Here is a 16,362-nt window from a genome sequence, read left to right on the forward strand (position 1 = left end):
TGAGCTCTCTGCCCAAATCCTTTCATGCTAAGTATGCTACAAGGCACCAAAGACATTAGCACAAAGGCTCCTTGCTGTAAGGAGGCAAGGAGATGACCAGGATGCCTGAGGAGCAATTGAATTTCAAATCATCCACACGAATCCAAATCACCTCACAATTATTTTTCTCTCTTTCCATAGCTCATTCTCTTTGATAGTACCGAAGGATAAATAAGCATTTCATTGACATTTCACAGACCCTAGTGAGGTTGAGGTACCTGTTGAATGCTATTTTGAAATGAAGCCTTAGGCCACAGGTCCATTCTGAGCTCCATCTTTTACGTACTACTACACCCAAATTGTTCACTGTTCAAAGATGGCCAAATAATACATTTCTTCTTCCTACCAGTGGTGCTACTATGTCCTCGCAGGGGAGTCTTCTAATAGCATCAGGTTTATCTTCTAATAGAGACTATGTTGCACATTACTAGGGAACACTGCACATTGCAACTAGTTGCACATTACTACAAAGGGCAACTCAGCTAAGACATAAATTCTTATTTTACAGAAGAAATGCCTTTGGCCTTAAAGTTACATATATTTTCTTGAAAATGTTGTATAAAACTTGCAGGGCGCATTTCCCGATACATTTTTAAGACTAATCAGCTTGCTTCTTTCAAGAGAGAAAACTGGATACAACTTGAGATATTTAATAGTGATGTGGATAATAATCCATGATTTTCATAGAAACAAAGGATATTCCAGTGATCTGGGCAGGACAGCACGAGTCAGTCCTAATCCCATCTGAATCTGCTAGTGAGCAGAAAAATTTAGCTTATGTTGCCTTACTGCACAAGAGGTTTGTGAAATTATTTTCAAGCAGCTCTGTTATGGAGTGAAAACTCACCACTCATGTCTTTGCTTGTTTTAAATGGAATTTGCAGAAAGCGGAAAAAAATCAAGATGATAGAAAAAGCATATAATCCCCAAACAAAAGTCCATCTTCAGCTTCAAGAAAAAAATAGTCGGTCTTGTGATATTGATAGAATTCACAAAACAATTGTTGCTTCTTTTCAAAATAGGAAACTTATGAAAGCTGAAAAATTTCCTTAAGATTCCCACTTTTCTGAAGAGCTTCTTCCTTGTTCCTTTCCTTGCTTTCTTCTTGCCAACCAGAAAAGGATATTGCAAGCTGCAGGTAACTCATATTTATAGACTGCTTAGTCTTCATCCCGGTACTTTGTCTGGAGACGACAACTGATGTTCTTTATCCAGTATTATTGAGGGCAATCCTGCATTCAGTTTGCATTGTGGAAGGAAGCTAACCCTTCCTAGTTCTGAACCCTCCCTAGCCATGAACCCATTTTTTTTTTTTTATTTATGCAGAATTCCCCCGAAATGGGAGAAAACATTTGTAAATTATACAAACAGACAAAATCCACTGGAATAATCTGTTAATTAGTGATGGGAAACAATATTTCAGTGAGAAATAATGGGTTGAGCAGAAAATATTGCTGTTAAATCCAGTACTGGGGAAGAAGCTAGAGGAAGGATAGAGAAAGAAACAAGACATTAAAAGTGATGAGCTGGGAAAATGGTGTCTTGAGATCGTGCTGAGTTGATCTGAGAGTAGCTGCCTTTTGCAATACCAGAGAAAGGGTGTAGTAGCAGTTGTGAGGCTAAGAATGTGTAAAATCATACTTCCTATATGGATAAGAGATGCTATAAACGGAAAATCTGTAAAAATCAAACTGCTGCTTGTACTGATATCAGTATACAAAGAAATGACATCTCAGTTTTAACAGGAGCCAGATCTGACTGGCTAAAATGATAGAGACACAAGGTGTTTCCGAAGCAGATCTGAGGCAAGTATACCTTTTCGCTATGAGACTGAGCTACTGGCTGGGGCAGACAGAAAGAGATATCAGAGAAAGAGGAGATTTTAAGTAATTTCTGACTTTTGAAGGATATGCTATAGCAGACAAAAAGTATTTTGTCACTTATCATCTGGGAACTTTCTTTTTCCATCTAATTCTGTATAGCTCTCAGAACAAAGAAGCTATTTCTGGTATTTTATTCTAAAGGAAAGGCTGAGTGTAATACAGGTGAGGTTAGCACATAGCTGGTATGAAGCTTGTGCTGCAGGATGCACCAGGGTGGACTAGAAAAGGAAGAGCAGTTTTAGCAGTCCATAAATCCTGCAGAGCTGTGGAGAGCTGACATTTACCAGAGAGAAGACCTTGAAGGAAGGTCTGAAAGAAATGTAACAGCTGGGAGCACAATTAATTGACAAGTACTGACTGCTGTGAACATAAAATGTATAGAAATATACTTATCCTTCCTGTAGTTATGTAGACAATAGTAATCTTTTTAGTAAGTGAGTAGTGTTTTGTTTCCCGTACCTATTGCATTCCACTTTGGTTTTATGGTATAGTAATGTTTGATATTATTATTTTTACCTCTTGTTGGTGCTTTTAAACTCATTGATTTTGGTGTATAACTGAATTGCATAGTTCATTGTCTGAAGCGATCTTTTAAAACAAAGATCCTTCCAGAGAAAAGAGTACCTCCAATTTTTTTCTTCTTTCCTATAGCAAGACAACAATTTGTAACATCTTACTCATAAGGAGTGAAGATATGAAAGCACCACTATTACAGTCATTAAAACTGGTAACTGTAACTGTTTTAGCTCCCTCCATTTTGTATTTGTTCTGCTCCCTCACTCTGACAGAGTAAGGATTTATTTGGTTTTGTCTTCCTTGCTGCCTTCAGCTCCTCCTATAAAGACAACAGAATTCTTTCTGTGTTGCTGTGCCAGTAATGGGTTGGGGTTTTTTTTAAGCCTCTAGGTGTCCTGGATCAATCCGCAATTTGCTAAAAATTAGAAGACAGTTTGTGAGCTGGTTCATCACTGACAAAAAAGTTCCACAATTAAGATGGAACTGCAAGATGGTTTGAAGGATCAGGTGATAAAATGTCTAGTGTACAAGTAATGTAAATTCTGTATCATGTAACATTATGTGAGGCTTACTGAAACTCATTTATTTTGTTTTATATTCAGCTGATTTTAGTATCACTTCTGCAGATTTACTCCAGTATAACTGATTTTATAATCTGGCTCCAAGAAGGATATTGAAGAATGAATTAGCTTCAAAATGTCTTTCATTTCCGCCCCCTCTTACTCTAGCCCAGACTGGATACATAAACAGGATTAGGAGGGAGGGAGCATTTAACCTTGAACAGCAGAAGTAGAATGGTAGCGAAAGTATAAATTATTATAAAATGCCCTCTGGAGACATCAGGCAGAACTAGTTACAGATAGGTCCTGCACCTGTAGCAGATACATGCAAAAAATGCAAAACAGTTTCCATGCCAGCTTGTTCCTAGTTAAACCAAGAGTTCACAAGATCCATAGGTTCTGGATCTCTGCCACTAGTTATAAATGCAAAAAAATGCAAAAAAGAAACACAGAAAGGATGATACAAAGTTAACTTCTGATTGGTGTTATATTTACTTATTATCATAAATGTATGCTATCATAACATTTAATGATAAATGTTATTTAGCCAGTACTTACGAATCCCAGACCTTGGAGTAAATAAAGTCTAGAGAAAGGAAGACCTTCCTCCCTTGGTTGAAGAAGATTGGGTTAGAGGTCATCTAGGCAAAGTGGACATGCACAAGTCCATGGCCTTGATGGGATTCACCCATAAGCGCTGAGGGAGCAGATGTTATTGCTGAACTGCTCTCCACCACGCTCTCCACCACTAAAATCCACTTTGAAAGACCATGGGGAACAGGAGAGGTGCCTGAGGACTGGAGAAAAGCTAACATCACTCAAAAAGGGCAAGAAGGACGACCCAGGGAAATTCATTGCCAAAGATCTCAGTCATTATCATCTTGTGTAAAACAAATAATTTGTGAAATATTTTTTTATTTCATTGTATTTTGAAATTAGTAAGTTTAATGCATTTTTTTAAATGATTAGTGTACAACTAGACAGTGAAACTTGGCTTCCTATTGCACTATTGCTAAGAAATCTGAAATAATCTATTGCAAAGGTGACCCCAGCAACTTACATTATTGAAAAGAAACAACAATTGTAAAGATAAGCTTTTGCCATGTATTTTGCATTTAATCTTGTGGTTTGCATGTTGGACATATTTTGCTGTCTTCTTTTTGTGGAAATTTCTTTGAATGAAAATTTTTCCTGGTAGATCGTTTTTAATGTTTTATTGGATGTTTCTTCTATCTTGAACAGAGATTTAGAAATTTCTCTTTTTTCACTTTTAGTAAAAAGTCTTCCATATTTGTGACCGTGATAGGCCTTTGGCTCCCCACAGCACCTGATTTTGGAGAGCTATTGAGGGATAATGTCCTGCAGTAGGTCTACCATAGAATGGTTTGGGTTGGAAGGGACCTTAAAGTACTAGGCCCCTGCCATGAGCAGGGATGCTTTCCACTAGGTCAGGTTGCTCAAAATCTCACCCAATCTGACCTTGAACACCTCCAGGGATGAGGCTTCCACGACTTCTCTGGGCAACTTCTGCCAGTGCTTCACCACCCTCACAGGAAAGAATTTCTTCCTAATATCTAATCTAAGTTTACCATCTTTCAATTTAAAACCATTACCCCATATCCTACCACCACAGTCCCTCCCCGTCTTTCCTGTAGGCTCACTTTAAGTACTGTAAGGTTGCTGTAAGGTGTCCTCAAAACCTTCTCTTCTCTAGGCTGAAGAACCCCAACTCTCTCAGCCTGTCCTTGTATGGGAGGTGCTCCAGCAACATCCTTCTTGTGGTGAGAGGCCCAGAAATGAACACAGTATTCAAGGAGCGGTCTCACCAGTACTGAGTACAGAGGGAGAATAATCTCCCTGGACCTGCTGGCCACTCCATTTCTGATACAAGCCAAGACGCCATTGGCCTTCTTGGCCACCTGGGCACACTGCTAGCTCATGTTCAGCCACCTATCAATCAACACCCCTGGGTCCTTCTCCTCCAGGCAGCTTTCTAGCCAGACTTCTCCTAGTCTGTAGCACTGCACAGGGTTGTTGTGCCGCAAGTGCAGGACCCGGCATTTGGCCTTGTTAAACCTCATGCCATTGGTCTCAGCCCAGCGGTCCAGCCTGTTCAGATCCCTTTGGAGAACCTCCCCACCCTCCATCAGATCCATGCTTCCACTCAGCTTAGTATCATCTGCAAACTTGCTAAGGGTGCCCCTAGTCCTATCACTATGAGGTCTTCCTAGAAGCCTTCTCTTCTTCAGGCTGAACAATCCCAACTCTCTGAGCCTATCCTCACAGGGAGAAGTGCTCCAGCCCTCTGATCAACCTTGTAGCCTTTCTCTGGACCTGTTCCAGCAGCTCCATATCCTTCTTATGCGGAGAATTCTCTGGAGGCCCCTCGCCACAAAAGGAGGAGGAGCTCTGGGCCCCTCACCACAAGAAGGATGTTGAGGCTCCGGAGGAAGTCCAGAGAAGAGCAATGAATCTGATGAGGTGGCTGGAGAACAAGTCTTAGGAAGAACGGCTGAGAGAGCTGGGATTGTTTAGCCTGGAGAGGAGGAGGCTGACGGGAGACCTCGTTGCTCTCTACAACTACCTGAGAGGAGGTTGTAGAGAGAAGGGAGCTGGCCCCATCTCCCCAGTGACAGGACAAGAGGGAATGGCCTCAAGCTCCACCAGGGGAGGTTTAGGCTGGACATTAGGAAAACAAAATTTCACAGAAAGGGTCATTGGGCACTGGAACAGGCTGCCCAGAGAAGTGGTTGAGTCACCTTCCCTGGAGGTGTTTAAAGGACGGGTGGACGAGGTGCTCAGGGACATGGTTTAGTGATGATAGGAATGGTTGGACTCGATGATCCAGTGTGTCTTTTCCAACCTGGTGATTCTATGACTCTGATTCCAGAAGTGGACACAATACTCCAGATGAAGTCTCACAAGAGCGGAGCAGAGGGGCAGAATCCCCCTCCTCAACCTCCTGGCCGCGCTCCTTTCGACGTAGCATAGACAACTACCGGCTCCCGGGGCTGTGAGCGCAAACCCCTCCCTCACGCCAACCACGTTCCAGCCCCGACTCCGCCTTGTTTACGCCGAGGCCCCGCCCCGTCAGCGTTATGTGACGTCACGGGGCTAAGGAGGCGGGGTGGGGGGTAAGGAGGCGGTGCCGGCGGCGGGACGTGCCCGGGCGCGCGGGGCGGGACGCGCCCCCAAGATGGCGGACCAGATCCCGCTGCGCCCTGTGCCGCGCGCCGGCCCGCGCAGGGCGGCCTATTACGGCGGCGACGGCGCCGCGGCGCGCGGGCACAGCAGGTACCGGCGGGGCGGGGCGCGGCGCGCGCTGTTCCCTCACCCCCCCCAGCGGGGTCCACCGCGGGCGGGAGCGGACGGCGGCCCCGCGGGGGGCTGTCGGCAGCCCCCGGCGCGTCCCAGGCCGCTCCGAGAGTGCGGTCACATCAGCTTGGAGACTCGTTTTGGAGTTTCGGAAAGCAAGCGCCCGTTACCAGGCCCGGGCAACACGAGGAACGGTCTCCATCGTGTGCCCCGAGGCAGGAGCTGGGGACGGGATAGATTCCTCTCTTACGGGCATGGAATAAATCCTCCCAGAAGTCTTACACGTTTCTGTTACTTTTCAGGGTCTGATTTTGATGTTTTTATGAGATTTAGTTGGGGTTATTCAGCCTGGAGAAGAGGAGGCTCCGAGGAGCCCTTATAGCGACCTTCCAGTACCTGAAAGGGGCTACAGGAAAGCTGGAGAGGGTCAGTTTACAAAGGCTTGTAGTGATAGGGCTAGGGGTAATGGGTATAAAGTGGAGAGGGGCAGATTTAGACTAGGCATAAGGAGGAATTTTTTCACACTGAGGGTGGAGAGGCAGTGGCACAATTTACCCAGGGAAGTTGTGTGGTGTTGTGTGAACAACCTGGAGTTGTTCAAGGCCAGGTTGGATGGGGCCTTGAGCAGCGTGGTCTGGTGGGAGGTGTCCGTGCTCATGGCAGGGAAGTTGGAACTGGATGGGCTTTGAGACCCCTCCTAACGCAACCCAAACTATTCTATGATTCACAACAGTAAGAGCTCTTGCTCAGTTGGAGCTTTGGAGCCAGCTCCACCTGACCTTGCATTAGAGATGGAGAAAGGCCGCAAACAGAGGGGGTTGCAGAAGAGAGAACTGTTCAGTACAGATCACACTGCACACAAGGTGTTGTCATCTTCAGAGAATGAACAGTGTCTGGGAAAAACATTTTGAAAAAAACCCATGCTATCAGAGGGATATTCTAACTTTCAAGAAGTACAATTATTTAGATGAAACTTAACTGTACTTTAGTTTAAATAAAAGATATTCTACTTTTTTAATTAGTAGATAATTATTGTATCACTGTGGGGCACCACCCCCAGCCCTGAGCAGCACAGGCCAACAGTTTGCTTGCAAGCGGGACACCAGTGTTGGGGAGCTTGTTTGGGCATCGTTAGCAAATACCCTGTGAGACAGTTATTGTATATTAGTATGGGACATGTTCTTGAATGAGAGAGTTAAAACTACTCCAAATTTTCCCAAATTGTGGTACCCTAGAATCACTAGGTTGAAAAAGACCTTTGATATCATCAAGCTCAACCATACCTGTCCGCTACTAAATCACATTCCTGAGCACTTGATCTACCTGAGTTTTAAACACCTCCAGGGATGGTGACTCAACTTACTCCCTGGGCAGCCTCAGCCAGTCCCTGATGACCCTTTCAGAAGCAGTTTTAAGATCCCTGTTTTAAGGTCTGTCATCAAGTGCCCAAGTGGCCAAGAAGGCCAATGGTATCTTGGCTTGTATCAGAAACCACGTGACCAGCAGGTCCAGGGAGGTTTTTCTCCCTCTATACTCAGCAGTGGTAAGGCCACACCTTGAATACTGTGTTCATTTCTGGGCCTCTCACCACAAGAAGGATGTTGAGGCTCTGGAGTGAGTCCAGAGAAGAGCAACAAAGCTAGTGAAGGGGCTAGAGAACAAGTCTTGCAAGGAGAGGCTCAGGGAACTGGGGTTGTTTAGCCTTGAGAAGAGGAGGCTGAGGGGAGACCTCATTGCTCTCTACAACTACCTGAAAGGAGGTTGTAGAGAGCAGGGAGCTGGCCTCTTCTCCCAGGTGACAGGGGACAGGATGAGCGGGAATGGCCTCAAGTTCCACCAGGGGAGATTTAGGCTGGACATTAGGAAAAAATTCTTCACAGAAAGGGTCATTGGGCACTGGCACAGGCTGCCCTGGAAGGTGGTTGAGTCACCTTCCCTGGAGATGTTTAAAAGATGAGTGGATGAGGTGCCTGAGGGGCATTGCTTAGTGATTGGAGGGAATGGTTGGACTCATGATCCTGTGGGTCTTTTCCAACCTAGTGGTTCTGTGAAATTAAGTTTTCAGGTGAAGACTGGATGTTTCTTTGCCTCCTGTTATTCTGAATAATTTCTGGGTATACTGTTGTAAGCAAGGAGAAGCTTTGCTTCATAAATTTGGTCTGTCCATTGGACAACACTCTTACAGTGGATGATATGGTTATAGTAGTTTGAGGGTTTTTTTTTCTTCTCTTGTTTTTTCTAAGACACTGGTTGTGGACATAAGGACTGGAGGTGGCAGTTGTAGGATCCGAAGTAAATGGACTTTATAAAAACAAAATAGTTGGTGCTGTTGTTCCAATTAAAACACAGTGATAAATCCATTTCATCATGAATAGAATGAATTCACTTCTTTGACTGATTGGAATAACTAATAGAAAAGGTAGATTAAAACTGTGTAAAATAAGTTATGCTTAAATTATATTCTCTTGATTCTTAAGCTAGACAGAAGTGTTCTTGGAACATTCACAAGCTTGTAGGACAGTCTGTCATCGTAGTAGGTTTTTTTTCCCCATCTCACTAATGCTTGAATGCCCCAACAATTTGTAGTCAATTTTGTCCCCTTTTGAATTAAGGCAGTGTTATAATCGTCGTCTTTATCTCTGTTCCTCAGAGAACTGAAGCAGGGGAAGCTTTTGTTGTGGAATCCATAAGCTTCTCAGTAGGTGTTGTGCTTTGGAATGAAAAGGGGAATGGGTGGATTATGTAGGCAAAAACATAGTCCAGACCATCAAAGGTATGAGGTTCTGTTGAAGGTTACCCAGGGGTGCTTTGGTGATATGAAAAATGCTGCAGATATGGTGGGCTGAGTCCGTAAATCAGGTGGGTACATAGGCTTGTTGAAGGTAGGTTTGCAGCCAGTAATTACAGTTAGTTATATGAACCATTTAATCTTGCCTTTATAGGCAGATTCCAAAGGGATTGAAAGGTTGCATCTTTCAAGGTCGCAGTCTTCTGTAACCTGCATGCTTCTCAAGTGCAGGTTGTATGTATTTAACTTAGTGATCCTCCAAATGATCATTTATGTTTTTTGTTACTTTTGTTCAACTACTCGTATATTTATAAAGTCTTTAAAAGTTGACAGGTATGTTTATTATGTACCTTTATTTTGATCACAATTGAATACATTTCTCTTTCGAGCTCTGAGAATTAGAATGTGTATATAAACCTCTTCACTAACTTCAAGTCTGTATATTTTTCTTAAGAGGAGTTGAGTAGGTTGGTCTTTCTCCTTCAAGAATACCATACCCTGGATTTGGGAGAGCGCCTATTGTGTATTTTGGTCCTGTAGACCAAAGCAAGCATGAGAATGCTTGTGTAGATTCTACCACAGAGATCTTGTGTAAAGTCAAAGAGGAAATATGACAGCACAGGTAGTTCAGCCAAGTCTTAGATTCTAAGCTTGTAATTAAACTACAGCTCCTGTGTCTTCATGATTGATTCATCCTGCTTTTCTAATCTTTATCTTCAGCGCAGACTTTGAAGAAGCCTTGCGTTCCAGTGGAAACTGCAGCAAAGGTCCTGATGTTGCAGATACTTAGAAGTGTTGAAGTCATTGAGGTCACTGATATGCAGAAAGTTATCACATGCATATATGCATGCGGATTTTACCTAAAAGGATATAATTTAGACTTCCGAAGACATCTAGAAACAAACACCAATTAAAATATTATAGAGTTGGTATCTCAGGTTTAATCCAGTACTGTGGTTTCTGGGGCCTCGAGAGTGTTTGACCTGCTGTGATTTATTTCTTCAGTGAAGAATTGACAGCCTTTTGGAAGTCTTGTACACAGATCCTTGACTTCAGTGTGGTTGTGGTTTTAACTCAATTTGATTGCCCTGCAACATCAGTTAATAAGACTCATCAGTTGCAAACCTTTAGTGGCCTCAAAGCTAATTTGTAGGATGGTTTCTTCTGCTTGAGCTAAGCAGTCAACAGGAGTCTTTGCCAGTGTTGCTGTAGTTTGCTTTGCAGTGAGGACAAAGACCTTCTCATTCCATGTTTGTTCTTAATGAGCTTTGGGCTTTTGAGATTATTTTGACAGACTGATAGCATGGATTTTAAAACTGGAATATATTTTTCACACGTACCTAAAGAAACTTTGATACACATCTGAGATTGTACACTTCTGCATAAAATTGTAGTCATATAACAGCAGTGAAATATTCAGGATGTACTTCATTTGTAAACGTGACAAGGTTAATGTATTTTATCTATGCAATTTGTATATGTTAAGACATGTTTAAAACAGTAATTAAAAATTCATATTAAATGCTACCTATGCTTCAGTGAACACATGCATCCTATTCTGCTTTTATTTCTGATGTTGAATGCAATGTGTTACTTTGGCAGTAAAAATTCAGATTTTATATCTTCTGCCAGCCTCTCCTGCCTCAGATGGACAGAGGACTGTGTGTGCTGCTGCTAGAAACTAGGGAAATCTATTTTGAGGTAAAATGCTGTTCATCTTCACATTATAAAAAAACCCTCTGATATATTGTTTAATATATTCAACTTGAATTGTTGTGGAAAGCTTGGGGAAAAAGAGGTGATTGATTCATCAGTTGTTTTTAACACTTTGTCAGCACAAAGGATCTGCTATCTACAGGAAAAAAAACCCTGCCTTTTGTTTATATTGCGAAGGGAAAAGTGAGCCAGAGAACATCCAGGATCACCTTAAATGTGCAGTGAGAAGTAACATGCTTGTTCTCATGTTAGGCTTGTGTTTGTCATCATCAGCCACAGAGTAATCAACTGCTAAACACAGGAAGGAAGTCAACTGTAGTGCGTCTGTGTTGTCTCATGAGGTCGATGAAAGGAAAACAAGAAGCCTGGTGGAAGCCGATAAGGAGTTAAACAGTAGTCAACCCTCACTTATCCATATGTAAAAAATCTGGGTTTCTTTCAGGTGTCCTGCACTTGGCTGCTGCCAGGGCATGCTTATATTTGGCCTAATAGGGCTAAAGCATGTGGTGGTATTGATTCCTGAGCTGGTACCAAAAATCAGGACTTCCTAGTTGTGTCCAATATTATGTAAATTCAGTTGCACTCAAGTATTCACAAAGGCGATGTAATGAAAAACACTCACTCACTGGAAGGAATTCTCTTGCGTGATTATTCATAGTATGGGTGACAGTGACATACTTAGGAATGACCACACTATGATGGGTGGTTGCAGTAGGGCAAGTTGTGAAACACATCAACTGCTGTTGCTTGTCTCTGCTTTGCTTACTATTAGAGCAACTCTGTGTTAAGCTGCTGGCTACACTGTTATTTTGTAATTCTTCTGTCATTAGCAAAGAAGAAAATAACAGCAGAAGGAAAAAAAAAAACCAAACCCAAAATAATAGAATTTTGTCCTTTGTCCAGGTAAATGTGGGGTACTTGTTGCTTTAACGACTGGTGGATTGTAGCTTGTTTTTAGTGAGGTATGTATACTAGAGAAAAAGCGAAACAAACTATTCCATGCAAAATGGACTGGAAGTCTGCAAAACTCAAAGTTCACTGAGCATTCACGTGCTTCACTAGTCATGAGATATCAAACAGATTTTCATATTGCATGGGAAGTAAGATGATTTAATTTAGTATTACTGTTCCAATGCGTTTTGCATAAATGAAAGCCATTCCCAGCAATCCTGTAGTCTTTCTGGTTATAGTTTCTGAAGGAGTTTGGCTAGGTTTCACAGTGAACCACTGAGAAATAGACACATACAAATGTCAACAGATAGTACTAGATGCATATATAGTAATCCTGTGATTTCTTTTATTTCTGACATTGTCTGAAGTGAGCTTTGTGGTGCTTGCTTTCAGTTGTGTGTTAGGAGCATGTGTTCTAGTTCTGAATTACAGTATGATTTTCACAGTTCAGATGGTATTCTTCATATTCCAGTGGCAAATTATCTGCCAGATATTTTCAGTGTAATAATTAAGAATAAAAACTTACCCAAGTAACTCAGAATGTTGTTTGTTGAGACCTGGAGCTAATAGGACCTAACATCTATTGTAGAATAGTGTTTACAGAAAGCTGATTACTTATTTTGCCATAACTATGGGTCTGGAAAGCCTTGTGAAATGTCCATAATTGTTAAAGAAAACAAACATTGATATGTATCAGTAGAGTGTACCTGTTGCATGAGTTGTATGTGGTTATACTTGGTATTTCTTGCAGTTTTTCTGAAATGTTGCTGGTTCCTATGCATCTCTTTCCTTGGGTACTTCTGAACATTTAGAACAAAACTTGTGATGCTATTTGGGCAGAGTTTTACAGGTTTCATTTTAATATGCTCTTCTTCCACACTTACCTGTTTAACTGAATGGCTTTTCTTATTTCATCCTGAAAATGGGTTTGGAAATGAAGGATGAATCTTAAGCATTGATATTGATATTAATTTGAATTTTAATATAGCTTCTGTGGTAAAGCATTCTGAAGATGGAACTGAATTTACTTTTGATCACTTATGTTTTGAAACTGCTGATGCAGTGACAGTAACTTCTTCAAACATCTCTTGCTTGCCCAGAAGCAATAAACTGTTTAGTCCAGGAACATAAACTGTGAATGTTTGTTACTTTTTTGTAGAAATAGCATTGTTAATGCTTACTCAGGATACAGTCACAGAAACTCCTGGAACTTAAGCAATTGTAGGACTTTGAAGGAATGGATACCGCTTCTAATTGTCTGCATGTGTATTGGAAATAAGAACATATTAAAATACACGGCTGTATATTATGCTGATACAGTCAAATGTTGATTCAAACACAGCTCTATCCTTTCTTTTAGCAAAGGATCAAATATGATGCAAAGAAATCTCTGTAGAATTCTAGTTGGAAGAATTTTCTCCGCTGCTATGCCAGTGGTAGATCAGCTGCCAGGGTTGTTTGTGTAGCAGCTTTGTACTTGGGATGTTGTATTTGTCTGACAGTGGTCAGGTCTACATTTTCATGACTCTCTTAGGCTATGAAGCACAACTCGTTTTCGGAAAAAGAAGTTAGAAGTGATTTTTTTTGTTTATTTTTTTTTCCCTTCCCCTTTCTTCTCAATGCTTGTTCAATGCCTGTATTCACATTCTTAGATTGTGTGTTGCTTTGTTTGCTGAAGGCTTTATTCATAGGTTAGTACTGCTTGTTGGTACTGGTGCCTGATTTAGGATAGATCTACTAAATTTTGAGATTTTTGCTTGGGACAAACGTCAAAGTAGTTTGATGCATAACTTTTGAAAAAATAGCCTTACCATATGTTAACATTTTCAGAGCTTTGGTGCAGTGTGTGGTGGTGTTGTTCTTTTAGTTTCTATAGCATTTACTTTTCAGAGCAATCTTTGGTTTAATGATGCAGGTAAAGCATATTACATGTAGATAGATCTGCTCACAAGAGCAACTGTAAAACATTTGTGCACTTTCATTTGTGTCATACCTGGCAAGTATTTTATAATACTTTTTCTGCAAATGTGAAGTTGGATGACGTAGGAACTTTAAGTGATTTTTGTAATTAACTGCCATTCTTTGACTTTACATTATTTAGAACTGAGTATGTGGAAAAAGTTTTCCTTCCTTTTTTTTTTCTTTCTATACTAGTAATACTCTTTCACACCAAGATTTATACACAGTCATAATCTTTAGCATAATTATTCTTAGAATACTTAGTGTGATCTGAAGCACTTAATCATTAGGCAAAAAAATGTTTGAGAACTTTAAATTGCTGTTGCAGATGATGCAGTCTTTAGCAATGAAAACCTGTGACTGTGTGCAGTAGAAGAAACTGTAGATGTATTTCTGAGGTTATTCATATTAAAGCTATTATTTTTGCCCTGTATTCACTTACCTCCATAGTTTTTATCTGTACAGTGATTTGTGTTGCCTGGGCAGGCATTTGGATTGCTAAGAAGAGGGAGAGAATGGGCTAAAATGTCAATAACAGTACCCACTGGCAGTGATAAAATGGTCCTATTGTTGTAATCGGTAACATACCCTACTAATTAAAAACACGGTACTTGTGAATGTAAATGGTATATGCAGCAGAACCTTAGTAATTTTTGGTGCCTATTTCTTAAACAGGCACACACCCATCTTGTTATGGGTTGAAAAAGATCTTATATTAGCATATGCACAGCCCTTTGTAAGGTAAGCAAAGGAAAATACAGAAGAGTTCCTTGTTTCATGAGGGCTTCATTATGCAGATCTTCAGAATTTGCTTCATCTGTGTACGGCTCTGGTAAGAAGTTGTGAGCTAGGATAGGGAAGGCAAATAGTCTGTAGTTTGAGTATCTGTGATTTAAGAAATTCTTGATAAGCTGTTGATGAAAGGGAGCTACCTTGGTGTTATGTAGTCTGTTCTTAGGTCTTTATCTCAACTAATGCAAGGATTTTCCCCTTAGTCCTTCATGACAGAAGAGGCCAGGCTGTGGGGTTTTTTTTTTGGCTTTTTTTGTAGTTTTTTGGGGGGGTTAGGTGTGTTTTGTTTCTTCATTTTGTGTTTTGTGTTTTTTGGTTTTTTTAAGGGGGAGTTGGTTTTTTTTAGATTGTGTGGGGTTTCTTGAGTGGTTTGGGTTTTTTTGGTTTTGGTATTTTTTTTAATGGTAGTGGTTGATAAAAAAATGCCACCTTGCATTTTTCCAGAGTGTCTCTCTTCACCATTTGTAAAAGGCTGGGCAGCCTTGGGGAAACTTGAAACTTTATTTGGTCTCATTGCAGTAAATATTATTTATCAGGGACACAATTTATTAATAAACTTGCCTGCATATAGCAGAACTACTCTTTTGTTCTGTCTGTTCTTGTCCAGTAGATAAACGTGCACCATGATAGGAGTGTTGTAATAGATTTTTTCAAGAAGAAGAGAAATGTTTATGGCCTCTGGAAGAAGGGACAGGCCTCTTGGGTGGACTACAGGAGGGAAGTGAGATTGTGTAGGGAAAAAATCAGAAGGGCTAAGGCTCAGCTAGAAATTGGATTGGCCAAGTCAGTGAAAGATAACAAAAAATCTTTCTACAAATATATAAATAATAAAAGGCGGACTAGGGAGACCATACAGTCCCTATTGGACACAGAAGGAACAACAGTAACAGGGGATGAGGAAAAGGCTGAGGTACTTAATGCCTTCTTTGCCTCAGTCTTTAGTTGTAAGGAGGGTCGTTCCGTCTGTGTACTAACCCAGGAGCTAGAGGAGCATAATGAGTCTCCCATGATCCAAGAGGAGGTTGTCAGAGCCTTGCTAGCCCGACTGGACAGCCACAAGTCTATGGGGCCGGACGGGATTCACCCAAGGGTACTGAAGGAGCTGGCGGATGTGCTGGCCAAACCCCTTTCCATCATCTTCCAACAGTCCTGGAAGACTGGGGAAGTCCCACTGGACTGGAGGCTGGCTGATGTTGTGCCCATCTTTAAGAAGGGCCGCAGGGAGGACCCAGGAAACTACAGGCCTGTCAGTCTGACCTCAGTGCCAGGGAAAGTCATGGAGCAGGTGATCTTGAGTGCTATCATGAAGCACATGCAAGAGAACCGGGTGATCAGGCCCAGTCAACATGGGTTCACAAAAGGCAGGTCTTGCCAGACTAACCTGGTCGCCTTCTATGACAAAGTGACTCGGCTGCTGGATGAGGGAAAGGCTGTGGATGTGGTCTTCCTGGACTTCAGTAAAGCCTTTGACACTGTTTCTCACAGCGTTCTGCTTGAGAAACTGTCAGCCTCTGGCCTGGACAGGCGCACACTCTCCTGGGTGGAAAACTGGTTGGATGGCCGGGCCCAGAGAGTGGTGGTAAATGGTGTGAAATCCAGCTGGAGGCCAGTGACAAGTGGTGTTCCCCAGGGCTCAGTGCTGGGTCCAGCCCTGTTCAAAGTCTTTATCAATGACCTGGGTGAAGGCATCGAGTGCACCCTTAGCAAGTTTGCAGACGACACTAAGCTGGGTGGAAGTGTCGATCTGCCAAATGCTGGGTCCTGCACTTGGGGCACAACAACCCTATGCAGTGCTACTGACTAGGAGAAGTCTGTCTAGAAAGCTGCCTGGAGGAGAGGGACC

At 41.9% G+C, this 16,362-nt stretch overlaps 1 protein-coding gene across 2 annotated transcripts in view; it reads left to right on the forward strand.

The window, feature by feature from the left end:
• The first annotated feature begins 6,145 nt into the window (after positions 1-6,145).
• The window catches only part of ATP9B (ATPase phospholipid transporting 9B (putative)), a 156,460-nt gene continuing 146,243 nt past the window's right edge, over positions 6,146-16,362 (forward strand). For both annotated transcript variants that reach the window (XM_069853751.1, XM_069853752.1), the window contains exon 1: positions 6,146-6,292. In XM_069853751.1, coding sequence (XP_069709852.1) covers positions 6,195-6,292 — 98 coding nt within the window. In that variant the 5' untranslated portion in view covers positions 6,146-6,194. The remainder of the gene's footprint in view (positions 6,293-16,362) is intronic.

Source organism: Phaenicophaeus curvirostris, chromosome 3 (assembly GCF_032191515.1).
Source record: "Phaenicophaeus curvirostris isolate KB17595 chromosome 3, BPBGC_Pcur_1.0, whole genome shotgun sequence".
Classification (NCBI taxonomy): domain Eukaryota; kingdom Metazoa; phylum Chordata; class Aves; order Cuculiformes; family Cuculidae; genus Phaenicophaeus; species Phaenicophaeus curvirostris.